The sequence below is a fragment of the Talpa europaea genome (assembly GCF_964194135.1).
Source record: "Talpa europaea genome assembly, chromosome: 1".
Lineage (NCBI taxonomy): Eukaryota > Metazoa > Chordata > Mammalia > Eulipotyphla > Talpidae > Talpa > Talpa europaea.
The window spans coordinates 1,847,075-1,865,361 of record NC_140073.1 but is presented as its reverse complement, the minus strand read 5'-3'; the positions used below and the strand labels follow the sequence as shown (position 1 = coordinate 1,865,361).

The 18,287-nt window shown below is 64.1% G+C and overlaps 1 protein-coding gene across 1 annotated transcript in view; it reads left to right on the top strand.

The window, feature by feature from the left end:
* Positions 1-290: 290 nt before the first annotated feature.
* ANO1 (anoctamin 1) overlaps positions 291-18,287 on the top strand; it is a gene marked incomplete at its 5' end in the record, with an annotated part of 98,662 nt that continues 80,665 nt past the window's right edge. Inside the window, one exon of the mRNA XM_084245911.1 lies at positions 291-348. Coding sequence (XP_084102037.1) covers positions 291-348 — 58 coding nt within the window. The remainder of the gene's footprint in view (positions 349-18,287) is intronic.

Here is an 18,287-nt window from a genome sequence, read left to right as displayed (position 1 = left end):
GGCTGCGGGGAGGGAGGAGGCTGGCCCGGGACCCCAGCCCAAAAGGCCGCGGGGAGGAGCGGCGCCGGGGCGCGCGAGGGCGGCCGAGTCGGGCTCCTGCGCGCGCGGCTTCGGGTCCTGCGTCCCGGGAAGGCGGGGGCCGGTCCCGTCCGTCTGGGCTCAGACCCCGGCCCGCCGAGCCGGAGCCGAGCCGGCCCGCGCCGTCGCGGAGCTCCTGGGGTGACTGTCCCCCTCCCCCGCCCCTGGAGCCCGTGCGCCCGGGGCGCACCGGAGCCGCAGCCAGCCGCGCCATGCTGGAGGGCGACATCGGCCTCGAAGGGCTGTGCCCCCGGGAAGCCCCCGCGGACCGTGAGTATCGGGGAGCGCTCGGGGCGGCGAGGGGGGGCGGCGAGGAAGCCGAGCGCCCCGTGGGGCGTCGGGGAGGCTGGGGATTGGGGTGCCTAGGGGCGCGCGAGGGGCGGGAGACCTGCCCGGGTCTCCGCGGTGGGGACGCGTCCCGCGCTGTCCCCAGGGAGGGGCGGGGGCGGGAGGGGACTTTGGTGCCGCGGTCACGGGCGCACCGAGAGGCCACCCCGAACCGGCGGAGGGACCCCCTGCCGGCGCCCCGTTCCCCGATCCCGAGAGGGCATCTCCCCAGCCCTGCGGCTGCTCGGCCCCGGCGGCCCGAGGCGCGGGGATGTTTTCTCTGGCGCTATTAATACACAGAATATTTCCGTGCTGCTCTGGAGATTTATTTGCAGCATAAAGTGTCTGCTGGGGCTGCGGTCTTAATGGAAACCGTGGGGACTTGCCGCGGGTGGGGGGCGCCAGGGAGGCTCCGACTTGGACCGGAGCGGGTAGGGGGAGTCCCTGCACATAAATCAGACCCTGGATATTTTTATACCAATAATTTTAAAATAAATGACCCAAGCACCATTTCCTGGACGCCTCCCCCGCCAGTGCAGAGGGTGTGCAGCGAGCTTCCCGCGGGACAGGCTGGGGCCGCCTCGCTTAGCAACAGCCGCGTCCCCCGCCGGTGCCCGGTGGGCCTCCGTGCCCTGCCTGCCACCCGGGCAGAGCTGCTGGGGCGCCCGCCTTTGTATCCCCCCCAATTCTTTCCTTTTGAATTCCCGTGGAGAAACTTATCCTGAAGTCTCCCTCAACAGCCCCGTCTGGCCTTTTTCTAGAAGCGACACTGAGACGCATCGCCCCAGGCCCGGGAGGGAGGGGTCGGGCAGGTGGAGAAGCCCAGGACCTGGCACTGCCCTGCTTTCTGGACTAGCTCCCTGGGGCCCGGGTACAGCTATTCTGGAATCGGGGCGCCACCAACCCCATTGGCGTGCACCCCTCCCCTGGCATCAGCGGGTAGATGGGAAATAATAAAGCAGAGCATTGAAGAGTCAGACGGGGCCTCGTCCCTGCCCCTGCCCCTGCGGTGAGGCGGGGCGCCCCCTCTGCTGCTGTGGCCTTGAGCCCGAGCCCCAGGGCGGCCGCCTGCACCCGAGACCTCGGCCAGCTTGCTCCCCACCCGGACGCATCCGTAGCCGGGGCTGTTGTGACGGTCACGCTTGCAGGCTCCACGGCTGCGAGTTTGCCTGCTTCCAGGTGAGGAAACTAAGGCGCGGCGCCATCTCAGGCCCCGAACTGACAGCTGCAGAGACAGACGTGAGCCGGGCAGCAGGCTGTGTGCCGAGGGCCTGTTACTCCCCCTGGGAGTCCATCAGCCCCTCCTGAATGTTTCATTTATAACTTTGCGATGCGGCTGAAGCGGTGGAGCCGCTTGGCATGGGGCGCCTGGTCCAGGACTGTGGGACCAGCAGGGATGGCGGGACGGCCCTGCCCTCACGGCTCCCGTGGCCGCGTGGCCGGGCTAAGCACAGACGCGTGGCCGGTGACTCGTTCTGTGGGGAGGAGTAAAGCGGGGAAGGGGTGCAGCTGGCCCGTGGGGTAAACGGGGCGGCTGGAGAGCCCTGGCGGATGGCGGCGTGGGGACACCTCATGTAGTGGGTGGCGGGGGAGCTGCAGGTGAGAAGCCCTGAGCCAGGTGGGTCACGCTGCAGGAGGTTATCTGGACAGGCAAGAGGTGGGGGGCGGGAGGGAGGTAGGGAGGGGCCTGCGACGGGCCTCAGCCACTGTCCAGGCTCTGGCTAGGTGAGCCTGAGCCCGGGGGGCCTGGCGCAGGCGAGGCGGGAGCTGGCGGGATCTGGGGAGCAGCATCCGACGGCCGCCGAGAGGCCTGGGGACAGCGTGGCTGGGAGGGTCTTTTGATCATCCGGGTGGTGGAGACGCTGGCGCCGTGGGAGGGGGGCGGCAGGTCAGGTTCCGGGTATAGTTTGAAAGCAGAGTGGACGGGACTTGGCCACGTGTCCAGCGTGGGTTCTGAGAGTGGGAGAGGCATCGCCGACGGCTCCGAGATCTGGGGACTGCGCAGCAGAGGCCGCGTCGGTTGAGTGAGGGCCTTGCTTTTGCGTTTTGCCTTCTTGATGCTAACTGAGATGGTGCGGATGTAGCATCGCATTTCGTGCTTGGCAAGTGGCCCTGCTTAGCGGTCTCTCCGCCTTTCCCGCCTCCAGCCCCTGCGACGGCCGTGCTACTTCCTTCTCTCCGAATTTGACTCTTCTGGGTACTTCCCAGGAGGGGAATCAGACAACACTCGCCCTTTTACGCCTGCCACGGTTCACGGCTGTGTGTCCGGGCTGCACCCGCGTGCCCGCCGGAGCGAGAACCTCGCTCTTCCGTGTCTGAATAATGGTCCACCGGCCACATCAACCGCGGTTCCTTTCTCCGTTCATCTGTCAACACCTGAGCTGCCCTCTGGCTTTTGTGAATATTACTACCATGAAAATTTGCATACAAGTGTGTGTTTAAGCCCCTGTTTTCAAGTCTTTCCGCTCTCTGCTTGAAGGAGGGCCTGCTGGAGCACGTCTGTAATATTTTGAGGAACTGCCAAATGTTTCCTGAGGCAGCTGCTCCATTTACATTTCCAGGTACCCAGGGCTCTGCTTCCTCCACGTCCCTGCCCACACTTCTTATCTGCTTGTCTCTTTTTCATGCCAGTCAGCCTTGCAGGTGTGCAATGGCGGCCTCGCAGGTGTGCAATGGCGGCCTCGCAGGTGTGCAATGGCAGCCTCTGGGTTTTGATTGCGTTTGCCCGGCGACTAATGACCCGGCGCGCCTTTCCGTGCTTGTTCGCCATTGATGTGTCTGTCGGATGCCTTGCCTGACTTTGTGGGGCCTGTTGTCTTTTGCTGTGGAATCGTAGGCACTCCTGGTACATTCTGGGTAGTGAGTCTCCCCAGTTAGGTGATGTGCAACTGTGTTCGCTCCTCCTCGAGGTGACTTTCTTTTCTTGATAATCCCCTTCAGTGCTGTCTGCTGAGCTCCTGTGCACCTGGCTCCCAGCTCCACCGTTGGGTGCACAACCCCGTCCAACTTCAACACACGCAGATGCGTCTGCCGGCCAGTGCCAGCAGCCGGGGGCATCACGAGTGTCCAGAAAAGCCACAGCTCGGCCTCATTGTGGGGGGCAGGGACCTAGAACCTCTGCTCTCACGGCGTTTGCAGCCTGTGTGGGTTTATGTTGGATTTACATTGTGGAACTTTCCTGATTTTGACTAAGTAAACCCCGTGCCTGGGATCCCAACACCCCGTCCCCTCGACTTCATGCTGCCGCTGCACGCACCCAGCTCTCACTCCCCTCCGGGCACGTGGCGGGCCAGGTCTCACAGCTGCTTTCATCACAGCGGCTGCATTCGATGGACTAGTTTTTCTGGCCCCTTTTCAGGGCTGGCGTGGCGGGGCTGGCTGACTGGACATTTGGCAGGCTGGAGGGACATTGACTGTCTGGATGGATCGATGGATAGATGGGTGAGCGGATGGGTGGACACTTGGATGGCTGGTGGGGAATGGATGAATGGACAGTGGGAACTGACCGTTTTTGCTGCCTCCTTCTGTCCCAGGCACTGTTGCAAACCTGTGCATACTCCTAGCGCTTGTTAATCTGATCATATTAAAAGTCCCCTTTGAGGGCCTCCCTGGTGGTGCAGTGGGTTGAGCGCAGCGCTGTGAAGCTGTCCACAGCCTCTGCAGCACAGGTTCAATTCCCAGCTGGCTTGTATAAAAATAAATCTTTTTTTTTAAAGATTTATTTATATATGCATGCAAGACCCGGGGTACAGGCCAGATGCATGGGAGGGTGAGAGGATTCCCCAGAGACAGAGTAGGGAACAGAACAGGCAGACGACTGAAATACACTGCCGAGGGGAGCAGCGGGGGAGACAGGAGAGGTCTGCTGCGCCATGTGGGATTCTTGCCGGCCGGCCGGGATGGAACCCGTGCTGCAGAGGCTGCAGACAGCTTCACAGCGCTACACTCAACTGCCTGCGCACCAGAGGAGGCCCCAAAATAAATAAATCTTAAAAAAAAAAAAGTCCCCTTTGACAGACAGGGAGATTGAGATACAGAAAAAGCAAGTAATGTGCCCACACTCACACCCCAGGAGTGCCCTGTGACCATGGGTGGCCACGCCCACCACGCAGAGGGGGTGCTGAGGCTCGCACATGGAGAGGTGAGACCCGCAGAGCTGGGCAGCGGACGAGGAGCCAGGGCCTTGCTCTGGGCCGCCTCCCCCCGCAGAGGGTAGCCCTTTGTGCAGGCCTGGCTGCTGGGCGTGGCCCATGTGCCTCCCACCTCTGCTGGGCCTGCCTTTGCCTGGCTCACCACGCAGAGTCCAGCATGGCCCTCGGCCCCCGGCCAGGCTCACGAGTGGAGGGCCCGAGCTGCGTGCCGCGGTGTCATTAAAAGCTGTCCAACCCGTGGGACCCTTCTGGTCGCAGCCATGTGGCCTCCGGCACACTAGTGACCAGGGTCACGTGCTCGGCCTTCCGGAGCCCACGCGTGTGCAGACGCAGCGCCCGGGAACATCGCTGCCCCCGGCTGCAGCCTGTGGGGCGTGTCATTCCGCCCTCGGGCCTCTCCCTGGGGCTCAGGGCTCTGGGACTCACGGGCAGCTGAGCCCGGCAGGCCCCAGGCCCGGCCGCCCCACCCGGCCAGCGGCTCCCTGGACGGTTCCTGTCTCCAGCTGCACCCCCTTTGCCTCTGGGTGTGACCAGCAACCACTACCCTTGACACCTCAGGTTTAAACTCCCCCTTTTACTCGCAAGCGGAATTGCTGCCGCCCACGCGGGCCCTGGGTGTATAATGGTGTTTGATGCATTCACACACACTTCACGCCAGTCTGAGCGCGCCGCGTGTGGTGGAAATGGAGCTGCTGACGGAACTGACAGAAAGGAGGCGTATAATCGGGCCTAATTTCTATTGCATTGTGTTTCCTGGACAGTCGGCAGCCGGAGGTTGGAGCAATTTCAAGTGTGGGGTGAAGCGGGTGGGGGGGCCCTGACTGCACCCGTGTTTCTGCTTGCAAACCGCTGGGCCGGCTTCGTGCGGGAGGGTGGCCCGGGAGCCCCAGCTCTGCCCCTCTGGGCTCCAGCCTCATGCCGTCAGAGCTGCGGGGTGCTCTGCCCCGCACTCCCACCACCCCCACCCCTGCCTGGGCTGCTCCAGCTCCTTGCAGTCCTCAGGCCTGCGCCCTGCTCTCCTGGCAGTGCCCCCACTCCAGCCCTCCTGCCCGCCGTGCCTCCTCCCCCTCAGTGGCCTTAGTGCCTCTCGGATCCCCGCACGCCCAGCCCCTACTCGCTCCACTCAGCTCACAGGTCCTCCCTGCCATCCCGCGTCGTGTCCCCTGTTCTCCGCTCCTGGGGTCGTGGCACACGCGGCTCCTCTAAGCAGAGCATCAGCGCCCCCCTGCACCCCAGGGCTCCCGGCACGCCCCGCCTCTCGTCTCGTGCTCTTAGGAGTGTCTGTCCAGGTCACGCTCCCTACCCACCCCAGCGCCCCGGCCGCTCCCCCTCCCACCCCCAGAGCTGGAGGAGGCCCGCGTGGCGCAGGGGGTCAGGAAACCATGTTCCAGAGCCTCGGTCTCAGGCCTGGGGGCTCGGGACGCTGGTCCCCTCGCGCTGCGTGATACAGAAGCAATTTCAAGTGGGAATATGTCTGGGGTTCGGGCAGAGCGCGGGAGGCTCCTCCCAGGTGGGTGGAGAGACGGGACGGAGAGAGTCTCCAGCCAGCGGCTTTGCACAGTGTGTGTGACGCCTCCTTGTAGGTAAACGCGGGCAGGTAGAGATTTAGAGTGACCGTGGGGTGACTCGGGGTCATGTGGTCCCCGCCCCTCGTCAGCTCTCACGGCAGCCGGGTAAGGTCGGGCCGGGCCGGCTCGGGGCTGGTGGCCCGTGGCGGGGCGCTGCCCTCCTCCCCCTGGCGCCCCCCAGCTCTCCCGCGGGCTCCCTCCCTGCCCGTGGTCACTGGATAGTCATCACCATCATTGCTGTTTTGCTTAAATAAACGGTTTCTTCAGGAACGGCCTGAATCTCACAGATCCGCCCCACGGCGGTACAGAGGCCCCCACCCCAGCTCGCCCTACCGCTCTGTCTCACCGTGGGTGCCGCGCAGCCCCCAGTGACCCGACTCCCTGCCGGGTGTCCACCCCAGCCCATATTCCCTGCCGTGTCCACAGTTCCCACCCAACGTCCTCCCTGCCCAGCTGGCCCAGGGCTCCGGGCTCAGCTGGCGGGTCTCTGGTCTCAGTTGGGAAGCGTCTCAGCCTTCTTGGCTTTTTTTTTTTTTTTTTTTAAGATTTATTTATTTATTTACACAAGCACTGGGTACAGTCAGAAGCGCGGGAGGGTGAGAGAATCCACCAGAGCCAGAGCGGGGAGCAGAGCAGGCAGAAGGACCGAAGGACACTGCTGAGGGGAGCAGCGGGTGGCAGGAGAGGTCTGCGCGCCATGCGGGACCCTCCTCAGGTGGCCGGGGAGCAGCCGGGGATCGAACCGGCGCCGCAGAGGCCGCGGGCAGCTTCGCAACCCAGCGCTCAACCGCTGCGCCACCGGGGAGGCCCAACAGCCTTCCTGGCTTTTGCTGAGCTTGGCTGTTGTGAGGAAGACTCCAGAAAGTTCCGTGGGAAGTCCCTGAGTAGGAGCTTTCTCTGGCGATTAGACGGGGAGGGAGGCCGGAGGGGCGGCTGTCTCGTCCCTCCTGTCCCCGGGGACTGGCCTGCCCCTGCTCGAGCGCTGGACATTTCCTCCCCGGCTGTAGGAGGCTGAGCGCCATCACTGATGAGACGGACAAGCCTGCGCGACCTCTCCCCGAGCTGGCATCTGAGACCGGCATTCCTCGTCACAGCAGCTCGCAGAGGTTGTAAATTACACAGGGAGTGACTAAGAATACAAACAACTGCTCCTCTCCATTGGCCGAAGCTTGCAGGGTGGTTCGAAGGGCCCAGCTGAGACCCGTGTGGAGTCTTGACCTCAGGGCGCCTCCCTTCCGGAGAGATGCCGGCCGCTATGGCAGGAGGAAGTCTCTAGACCGTGACGCCAGGATCGTGATAGAGGCGGGGCGGGCGCGCTCCTGCACTTGAAGGGGCGGACGAAAGTCCTGGAAGAGACCTGGGGACCCCTGAGTGACGCGGCGGGTGCAGTCCTCCCCTTTCCTGGCAACAGGAGAAACCGAGGCCGGAGAGGTCGATGGATCTTCCCAAGGTCACCGGCAGTTTGGCGGCAGAGGTGGGACCAGCAGAGGTGGGACCGGCAGAGCTGGGCGTGCCCCTCCAAGTCCCGCTCTCTCCACCCCTCCAGGTCAAGCAGGAAGTTACCACCTTGGAGGCCACTTTGGGGGCCCAGAGCCCAGCTCCCCTGCCCAGGCCATGGCCTTCCCAATGGGTGACTCCCGGGAGCCGGGGCAGCTCAGCTCCGCCCCCCACACCAGTCCCTCCTGCCGCAGCCCGACGCCTCCAGGCCACTGGCTGTTTTGCATGGAGGAGGAGGTCACCTGCGGGAAGTGTCTGCTCTGCCCGAGCTGTCAGCTGGACACTTTCGTACATCTGTGCCGGCTGCACCCCTCTGAGATGCAGCACACGCCTCTCGGCCCCCGTTCCCCAGCAACCCCTCCACCCCGCCCCCGAGGACTAATTCTACCTGCTCTCAGACCATCTGTGAGCGAGTGATGGGGTTCGGATGATGGGGTTCAGAGCGTGGGGTCCTTGGCTTCCCCCTGAGAAAGGTCTCAGCGGTTTCCCATGCAGGGGCAGGGGCGAGTGCACTGAGAGAGGCCGTCAGCGTGCACCCCGCAGGCAAGGGCTGCGTGTAAAAGGCCCGGCCTGTCGACACGCTGCAGGTGCAGGCAGGCGACCCCGGGCCCAGACCTGCCCGAGCAAGGGGTGTCCGTAGTGTTCTTGGGGGTTGCTCGTTGCTCTCGGTGAAGCGTCTCCCTTTGGAGTCGGGCTGGTTTGCTGAGAGGACGGCTCACTTTTCCTGCCCCCTCCCGTCCTGCCCCTGGGAAGCTTCCCTCCCAAGTTGTCTTTGAGCCGCCACCAGGTGTGGGGGGCTCGCCCACGTCCACGCCTGCCGCCCACACGCTCTTGCACTGAGTCTGCCCCAAGGTGAGGACAGTGTCCCCTTCTGGTGTCCACCCCCCGGGAAGACCCCGGGCCATGCACAGCTTGGACCCCTGCAGACCGGAGCTGCGGCCAGCGGGGCTTCGACGGCCCACTTCCCTGCGGCTGGAGCTCCGGGCCGGGGCCAGCGCTGGTTTGACTCTTTAAGAAACTGCCAAGCTGTTGGCCAAGGTGACCCCCACTTTCCATCCCCCCAGCGGTGTCCAAGACTCGTAACTTGCATCTCTCGGACACCCCCGTCCTGTCTGCGACGTGACCGCCAGGTGACGGCGGCTGGGCCCTGGGCCTGGGACCATGCAGGGCTGGGCGGGCGGGCTGGGGACACTCGCTGAGTGAGTGAAACCCCCACCCACGCTCCTTTCTTCTGCTGAGAGGCCCTTGGGCCTCTCTGAGCATCAGGGGGGCGGGAGGCCCCACCTTTGTGAAGTGGGGCGTGTCTGATAACAGGGCTCTCCTCCAGCGCGGACAAAGGGCCGGGCAGCCCCGGTCCTCCGAGCACCCCCCCACCGGCTTCTCAAAGGGTCTGAGCCTGTAACCGGACGCTCCCTTCCCCGAAAGCCATCTCAGAAGCTGTCACCGAGAAGGGCCCCCGGAGCCGGCTGGAAGCTGAGGACACAGCTCCTCAAAAGGAGCCTTTGGGGAAAGGGTCAGGAGGCCTCCTCTGTGCTGATAACTTGCCAGACGCTTCTTTGTGTGCTTGGGCGCCCTGCCGGGGAGGCCCGTCAGCGTGGGCTGGGGGAGAGGGGAGCCCCCCCATTCACCCGAAACCCTCCAAAGGCATTTTCAAAGAGGGGGCCTAAGACTCACATGGAAACGCACTCATGTTCATTGTCCTCGGGAACTGCAGCGTGAAGCCACACCTGACACCCCCGCACCCGCCCGAGGGACTGACAGACACAGCAGAGGGACCCGCTCTGGCCAGCCCGGCGGGCGCTGCCCACAGGCTGGCCGCAGAGCCTGGTGGGGCACACAGTCCTTGAACAATGCCCGCGGCCAGCGAGGCTCCGAGACCCCCCAGGGCAGGTCCAGGGAAGCTCCCTGGGGCCTTCAGTGCGGACACAGACCAGGCCAGCTTGAGGGTCCACGGAGGAGCACACCACATTGTGGGCCCGCAGATCAGGGTGGACTCCATGCTGCCACGCGCCGCCACCTGCCAGCCACCCGCAACTGAGGGCTTAAACATCCTTGTTTGTCATCAGTTTCCTTCCGCGGGCCAGAAATGCCAGTGAGGGGCTCCAGCCTGGTGGTCTCATCTGAAGGCCCCACAGGGCGGAGGCCCCTCCAAGATGGCTCCCTCACGGGCTGTGGGGCGGTGCTGCTCCCTTGGGCCCCCAGCTTCCTGAGCATCCTCCCAGGTGGCACCCAGCTCCCCAGTGCAGGGGGCCCCGAGAGGGCTCAGAGAACTCAGGGCCTGAACATCTCTGCAGACTGCCCTGGGAGCCACCCGGGGCTGCTCCAAGTTATCGTGGATGGAAGACCCAGTTCAGAGGACAGGGGTCCAGAGAGGCCGAGGGGCCCCTAGCAGGAGCCGAGTCCCAGCAGGAACAGAATGCTGAGCCCCCCAAGGGCCAGTCAGATCAGTGGAGTTGCGCTTCACGCACAGACAGAAGGCCAGGCTGTCCAGACGCACATTCTAAGGTGCCCCTTCCAGGAGCCATAACTCCAGTGAAAGCCTCCGACCTGCAGAGGCCACTCGGCTGTTCCAGGAATTGCTTGGCAGACGCGCCCAGGAGGGGCCCTGAAGGAACTTTGGACGAGGTTGAGCGCAGGAGGCCGGGGTGCGTCTCGGGCTGGGAGTGACCAACGGCCATGAGGAAAAGCCCCTTTAGAGCCCAGAATGCAGCCGAGTCATTAAAGCGCAAAAACAATCATAGATATTCTGGACGGAAATGAGGTGGACACTCGTGTGCTCCTGAGAAAAGCGTCCTGAGCATAATACTAACCCAAAACTACGGAGGAAAAAGGTGAACTTTCACAGAAGAAAAAGGCCATCAACAAAGCGCAAAGGAAACTAATGAAGTGGGGGAGTCATCGGCGTATGCAGCCAGGAACCCCTTCCCTCACCCTAAAATAGAAGCATTTGCAGATCAGTGAAAAAACAAAAAGACGGCGCACTAGTAGGAAACCTGGCACAAGACCAGAGTGGGTAGGTTAAGAAGGGCTGAATATCCAGAAAAGACAGCTTGACTTGTAATCAGAGAAATGCAAATGGCAGCGCCTGATAGGCCTGTGGGGGCCCCAGCAGGCCCCCCAGCGGCCCCCAGATCAGCAGTGGAGGCTGAGCCTGTGGAACAGCCTCCTCAAGGCTACCCCTCCCCCAACACTGTCCTACCCACCCCGGCAACGGCAACGTGGCCACCTGTGCTCGCTCAGTGTCCATGGGTGTGCGTGAGCCTACTGTGTGCGTGAGCCTACTGTGTGCAGGGCACTCTGGTCAGAACCCCGTCCCTTGGTCCTCCTGACCCCAGGGAACTTGCTACCCACTGGAAGTTTAATGCGTACTGGGTGGACGGGTGGGTGGGTGCGCGGACAGGCAGATGGACAGACGGAGCAGGCAGGCAGTGGTTTCAGAGCGAACAGGGAAGAATTGGAACCAGCCTAAGAGTCACCACCGAGGAGTGGACACCCTCCGAGCGGCCCTCCTCCCTCCTGCCATCCCATCCCAGGGTCTCAGAGGAGCCCCGCAGTGGCACACACGCTCCCATCACCCCAGCAGCCCATCCCCGAAAGGGCAGGATGGGCTCCCGCGGTGGGCACTAGCGAGTGTCTGGTCCACGCTGTGGAACACGCTCAGCAGGGAGAGGGAGCAGGAGTCGCACCCAGCGCTCCGTCGCCGCCGCGGGCCTTGCAGCCAAGGGCCGGCTGACCCCGGCAGAGCCTGGCGCCACGGTCCCGCCAGCGGATCTGACAAGGGAGGCGCCACCACCTGCACATTCACGGGTAAGGAGCCGGTGGGCGTCCGCGGTGGGGAAGGGGTCAGGCTCCGGGCCGCCTCTTGGGTGGCCGCGAGGAGAGACACTTTCGAGGGCCGGGCAGTTTCGGGGCTCCGCTCTTCGGTACTGCTGCCTTTCAGCCCCCCACGGGCAGGGCCCCGTCCGCCCTGCTGTCTCTGGCACGCAGCCGGCCGGGAGACACCCACGGAGGCCCTGTGCAAGGGCCCCACCCCCAGGCCCGCCTTCCGGGCATCAAGCTGGTGACAAAGGCCCTCGCTGGCTCGTTGGGGCTGGCGGGGCCCCGGTGCGTGGCGTCTCCTTGGTGTCCTCGTGGGTTAATTATCTCACTAGCCCTCACCGCCTCCCTGGCAGGTGGACGCTCTTCTCACTCTGCAAAGGGCCACGGTTCAGAGAGGTGATGTCACGTGGCGAAGGTCACAGCCGTCCTCGTCTAGCAAAGCCTGAGGCTTCCCTCTGCCAGTTTCAGAACCAGGGAGATGACAAGCAGCTTAAAATGTCAATGGGGAAAAATCCCCGCTGGCACGCCGGCCCGGATTATTCTAGGAACGCCTGTGAGAAATTCCTGCAGTGCGAAATCTCCGCTCCTCTACGGAGTCGGCCAAACATGGCCTCAGTGTTGATCTCCAGATGCATATTTTTAGTGTGAGGTGGGTTGTGTTTATTTTTTTGATGAATAGCAAAAATGAGGCTTCTATAAATAAGCCCTGGCTCCCTGCCCCCCCCCCCCACGTTATTTCCTGTGCGTGAGCCACAGTGAGCTGACCAATCTGACCAGCTCGTCAGCTCCCAGGGATTCAAAATGGAAAGTTCCCCAGGGAAGGCACTGCCTGGCTCTTCACAGCACTTCCCTGAGCGCCGAGGCGGAGCTGTGGGCCAGGCCCACCTGCCTGGCCTCTTGACCGAGTCCCCCATTGTGCGGAGGGGCTGCATCCGGATTGTGCGGAGGGGCTGCATCCGGGGCTGTTTCTCTCTTACGTGAACGTGAGCCAGTTTGGCAGGAAGTAGCTGTGGACCAAATGGCAAGTCCGTCCCGACTGCCCTGTGGGTAGCTTTGCGCTTCCATGGGCCCCGGAGCGCCCAGGCCGGGCCCAGACAGATGCCCTCCCCCCCTCCCTGGCCCCCGGGGATGGCAGCACTTGGCGGCTTCGCTTCTTACACGGAGATGTGGCCGGACCCCCAAGCAGGCTGCCGGCCCTGGTCATTTGTCCATACCTGCAAGCTCCTCGCACCTGTGCCCACGGCGGGCAGGTGGCCAGCGCGGGGAGATGCAATGCCAACCCCCACCCCACCCCAGCGAGCGCCCCATGTCTTCCTGGCTCGGCTCCCCCCCCCCCCCCCCCCCCCGACAGTTTCCCGCCGCGCTGCCTGGCCCTGTGTGTGAGCTCACCCTTTCCCGCCCCCGGCTCCAGCCCAGGGCGGCTCTGCCTGGCCGCGTGTCCATGCTGTGGCTCAAAGTCGCTGCAGCTGGAGGCCTTCTGGCCACTGACCTCCTCGGCTTGCTCTCTGCCTGGACCCTCAGCCTCCGGTTCCTTTTTTTTTTTTTTTTTTAAGATTTATTTATTATTTATTTGTACAAGCACTGGGTATAGTCAGAAGCGCGGGAGGGTGAGAGAATTCACCAGAGCCAGAGCGGGGAGCAGAGCAGGCAGAAGGACTGAAGTACATGCTGAAGGGAGCAGCGGGCGGCAGGAGAGGTCTACACGCCATGTGGGACCCTCGCCCAGTGGCCAGGGATCGAACCGGCGCTGCGGAGGCTGCGGGCAGCTTTGCAACCCAGCGCTCAACCGCTGAGCCACCAGGGGAGGCCCCGGTTCCTGTCTTTCAAGGAGTCTTTAGCATCCTTGTCAAACCACTATTGTTATTGTAGCAAAAAAAAAAAAAACTTGACCACCCTGAGCATTTTAAAGCAGGTCAACCGTTTGTACACCACTGTGCAGCCTCTTTCCAGAACCTTCTCATCCGCAGAACAAAACCCTGAGCCACCGCAGCCCTTCCCTCCTGCCTCCTCCCGGCCGCCACCATTCTGCCTCCCGCCTCGATGAGTCTAACAACTGCGCACTCATGGCAGTGGCTCCTGTGGGGCTCATCCTTGGCGTCTGGCTCACCCACCTGCATGTGTCCTCTAGGCCCCCCGTGTTGTGGCAGGCGTCGGATGCCTGTCCCCCAGGCTGAGCGATGTCCTGGGGTGGGGGTGCGTGTTCTTCTTCCAGCAGCGGCTCGGGCTGCCTCTGCCTCCTGGTTCTTGTGAACACGCTGCCGTGAACACGGGGTGCACACCTCTCTCCGGGGTCCTGCTTTCCGTCCCTGGGCTGGATGCCCGCGGGCGGGGTGCCCGGACTGTGGCAGTGCTATTTTTAATTTTCCAGAGAAGCTGCACGCCCATCAGCAGCGCCGAGGCTCCGGCGGCTCGGGCCCCGCCACCGCCGTCGCCAGGCTGATGGGCGTGGGCGGGGTGCAAGCAGCGTGGACGCTTGAGGCCCGCTGAGCCGGGCTGCTGAGCCTCTGTCCATGCACCTGTCGGCCGTTTTTAAGTTTTCTTTGGAGAAATATCTAGTCGCGTCTCTTGCCTGGTTTTGGAGCAGATTGCTCGGCTTCTTGTTGAGTCGTCTTTTCCGTAGTCGGAACATCGGGTGCGCGGGCTCCTGGGTGCGCGGACGCTTCAGTCTGGCATCGTCCCTTATTTACTTTCGCTTCTGGAGCCTGTGGTCCTGGGGCCTCTGCTGTCCCATGCCCTGCAGGGCCCGCGTCTACAACGGGGAGCTGGCAGCCTCGGGCCCGGCCCCCCTCTAGCTCCCGTCTGCGGTGCTGTTGGCTCAGGGTTCATTCCTTTGTGCTGGCGTCCGTGTGCCGAGGAGCCTGTGGCTGTCCTGTCCCCACCGAGCGGCAGTGGCTCCCCTGTCGAACGTCACCTGACCATCTACACAGGGACTTTCCGGGCTTCGTGTTCTGCCCCTTAGTTTGGGCGGCTGCCCCTGTGTGTGACCCTTAACTCTTAAAAGAGGTGGTATTTGCCTTTGGAACAGGTGCCTTCATCTGCTTCAACTTTTTCTCCAACTTTGAGCGAAGTAGGTAGCCTTTAGATTTGGTGACAGGCGATGACCATGGAGACCTTGCAAAGGAGACTACGCCAGTCCTGAGCACCATCTGGGTCACCAGTCTCAGTGGACCCTCTCCCCAGGAGCAGACACTACCTCCAGGAAGCCCACCTGGGTACAGCACTTGACGCCCTGTGTCCCGCTCATCTCAGTGGAGTATGCAGGAATCGAGGGGCGAGGGTCGCCCAGCCAAGGTCCCTGTGAGACAAAGTGAGGACCTGAGGGGGTTCCCTGGCCGGCCTCCCGGACACTCCTAGTGGGTCAGACACCCTAGACATCTGGGAATGTGACTCATCCCTCCTCTTAATGCCTTGCAGAATCCATGCCATTGGGGTGCCAGCAACAGGGTGCGGGTGTCTGCAGGGCCTCCCGGCGTCACCACATCTTCACAGGGATTATTTCCCGTCCAAAGACAAGCTCTGGAGCAGGCAAGGGAGGGCGCTGGGGGAGTGACCTCCAGGAGTTCTGCAGACATGAGCACAGCTTCCTCGCCACAGGCACCTGCCTGTCTGACCTTGCCATTCTCGGAGGAGCACGCTTGGGCTCCGAGACTCTTAGCTGTCACTGCCCGGCAGGGGCCCGCTGCCTGCACCCCTGGGTACGGCACCCACGGTCTTCTGAACCCCTCTCTGGTGCGGGGAGGTGTCCTTCACCCTTTTCCAAAAGCTTCTTTCCCCCCTTCCCGTACGGCTGGCCGCCTCGAGCAGGTATTCTAAGACAGTCCATCACAGCTGGGCTATTTTTGAGGTGTCTCCAAACTTAGGCACTTTAAAAACATAAATATTTAAAGAGGTCCCCCATCTGCCTCATCGATGAGAGCCTCAGAAGTGTATTCTTAGATCACGTCCTGAGGTCAGCGGAGCCGGAGCGCTGACTCACTCTCGCAGGGTCACACGCCTCCGGGGGTCAGTGGCTGGTTGTAAACGGAGTCGTTGCCTGGTAGAGAGATTTACTTGTTAATAAACACATTTGTTCAGCCGTCCATTCAGCCATCCACCGTCCACCCACCCGCCCGCCCATCCTTCCTCTGTCCAGTCACTCACTCAGTGGTCCAGCTACGCAGGCACCCAGCCATCGAGTCGCACATCCATGTGGTCACTCATGTGTTCATCTGTCCCCCGCCCACCCACCCACCTGTCCATCCCGCCACCTTCCCGCCATGCACTTTTCCGTTCATCCACTCATCACCCATTCTCACAGCGGCCACGGTGGTCCCGCTGAGAAACAAGACCAGAACCTGCCTTTGAGGGGTGTCCCCTCTAGTGGACGATACAGACAATAGGCAGCAATATTTTATTTTCTCCCCCCCGGGAGGACACAATGAAGAAGGGACAGGTGCTTTGAGGGGAGCACCGGCGTGGAATCAGAAAAACCCTTCCGAGGAACAAAATCTGTTTAAGCTAAAGCCCGAAGGACCAGGAATTTGTCGGGCAAAAAGGCGAAGGAAGCATTTCAGACGCGGGAACAGCGTGTGCAAAGGCCCTGAGGCAGGAAAGTGCTCGGCCCGGTCTAGCAGCGGAGTCAGAGTCAGGGCCCAGGGCTGGAGAGGCCGGGGGCGAGGGCCCGCCGGGTCCTAAGATCACGTCCCGGAGCTGGGCTCATCCTAAGCGCAGCCGAGAGCGGGGCGGGCCCGCCCCAGAGGGGGGGCGAGAGCAGATGGGCCTGAAGAGGGAGCCGGATGGAGCAGACCCCACGGGGCAAAGCGCCAGCTCCCGCGTGCCCACGCGGCTCAGCTCGGCCGCCACCCCCGGCACCACGGACGGCAGCGAACAACATTCCCTCGTTCCCCGCGGTCCGGAGGCTGGACGCCCAAGGCCAGGGTGCCCGCGCGCCGTGCCAGTGAGGCCGCTGCCCGGCGGGCACCGGTGGCCTTCAGTGGACCTTCTGGTGCGCAGAGCGGGGCGCCCGGGTCTCGCTCTGCTCGTGCACCACAGGGAGGGCCGGGGCCCTGTGACCTCACCCGACCCGAGCTTCCGCTCACAGGCCCCATCACCCAGCGCACTCCCACTGGGAGTTCGGGCTCCGGGCTGGGGGGGACCCCGCTCTGCCCATGAAAGTTCAACTCCGTGGTTTTCATGACGTGAACACGCCCTCTAACTGGCCTCTGTCCTGGAGAGTGACCCTCCTTCCGGCCCAGCCGCCCCCCAAGCTGCTGCCGGCGCCGGTGGACCGGGCCGGGTCTGGCCCCCTGGCCGCCCGCCTCGGGGGTGCCGAGCCCTGGACCCGCGGGGCGCGCGCTCCGCGCAGAGGGGGTGCAGGCCCGTCCCTCCCTCCCGCGCTGGGGCCGTGGCCCGGGCGGGAGGGTCTGCTGGGGGGGCCCCTGTGCGGGTCTCGAGGGGCCCAGCCGGAGCGTGTCTGCGGCGGGGTGTCACAGGTGGGGGTGGAACGAGCCCCCCTTTCCTGAACGCTGGCGCTGCACAAACCTCTGTGCTGCAAGGGGGGCCCCGTGTCCGAGCAGCCCCTGCTTGGCTTTTTAAAAGCCGGTCTTGGATGCCCCGCGCCGCAGCAGCGTCTGGAGGTGCCCGAAGCGTGTGCGCACTGGGGGCGGGTCTACACGGGGGCGGGTCTACACGGGGGCGGGTCTACACGGGGGCGGGTCTACACGGGGGTGGGTCTACACGGGGGCGGGTCTACATGGGGGGCGGGTCTACACGGGGGGCGGGTCTGCACGGGATGGGTCTACACTGGGGGCGGGTCTACGCAGGGGGCGGGTCTACACTGGGGGCGGGTCTGCACTGGGGGCGGGTCTACACGGGGGCGTGTCTGCACTGGGGGCGGGTCTATGCTGGAGGCGGGTCTACACTGGGGGCGTCTCTGCACTGGGGACTTGTCTACACTGGGGGCGGGTCTATGCTGGGGGCGGGTCTACACGGGGGGGGGAGGGGGTCTACACTGGGGGCGTGTCTGCTCTGGGGGCGGGTCTACCCTGGACCCGCGTCTACACCGGGGCGGGGAGTCGGGATGGGACACGCCACTGCAGCCCAGGCCCTGCCCGCGCCTTGCGAAGCCCCAGTGCGGGCGGTGCCCGCGCCCCCGTGGCCGTGGGGTCTCCCGTGGGTCTCCCGTGGGTCTCCCGTGGGTCTCCCGTGGGGTCTCCCGTGGGGTCTCCCGGGGGGTCCCGCAGAGCGAGGGTCCTGCACGCGGCGGAAAGCAGGAGACGCCGGCGCCCCAGTCCTGGCGTGCCCGGTCCTCTGGGCCGCCGCTGGGGGCCCCTCGATGGCTGCGCGGGGCTCCCGGGGTGACCGGGGGGAAGCCCTTCCCCAGGCTGGCCGCGCTCCTGCTGGCCGGGGCACCGGCCTCCGAGCAGGATGGCTCTGGGGTGGCCTGGGCCCCGCAACCCCGTCCCCCCACGCCTGCCCGGCCTGCCCGGCCTGCCCAGCCTGCCCGCGCCACCTTCCCGCTGCCGCCCAGCTGACTCCCCGCTGACCGCCCTGACCCGCCCCGCTGACCACCATGCTGCGCCGCCCGGGGACTGGGGCTTTGCACCCCTTGAGGGTGCTGGGCTGCGCCCAGAGGTTCTTGGGAGGACCGGAGGACAGGGTTATGGGGGTGCCTCCAGCCACCACCCGCCCACTGGCTGTGGGGAGCAGCTGGGGGTGACCCGCACCCCACTGCTTCCCCGCGTTCCAGAGGAAATTATGCAAACACCAAGGAGGCTGAGCAGAGCCCGGGAGGGGAGGCCGCGTGCACACGGGGCCGCTTGTCTGCTGCTGGGGTCAGAGAAGACGGGGTGCTGCGGCCGGCCCCCCG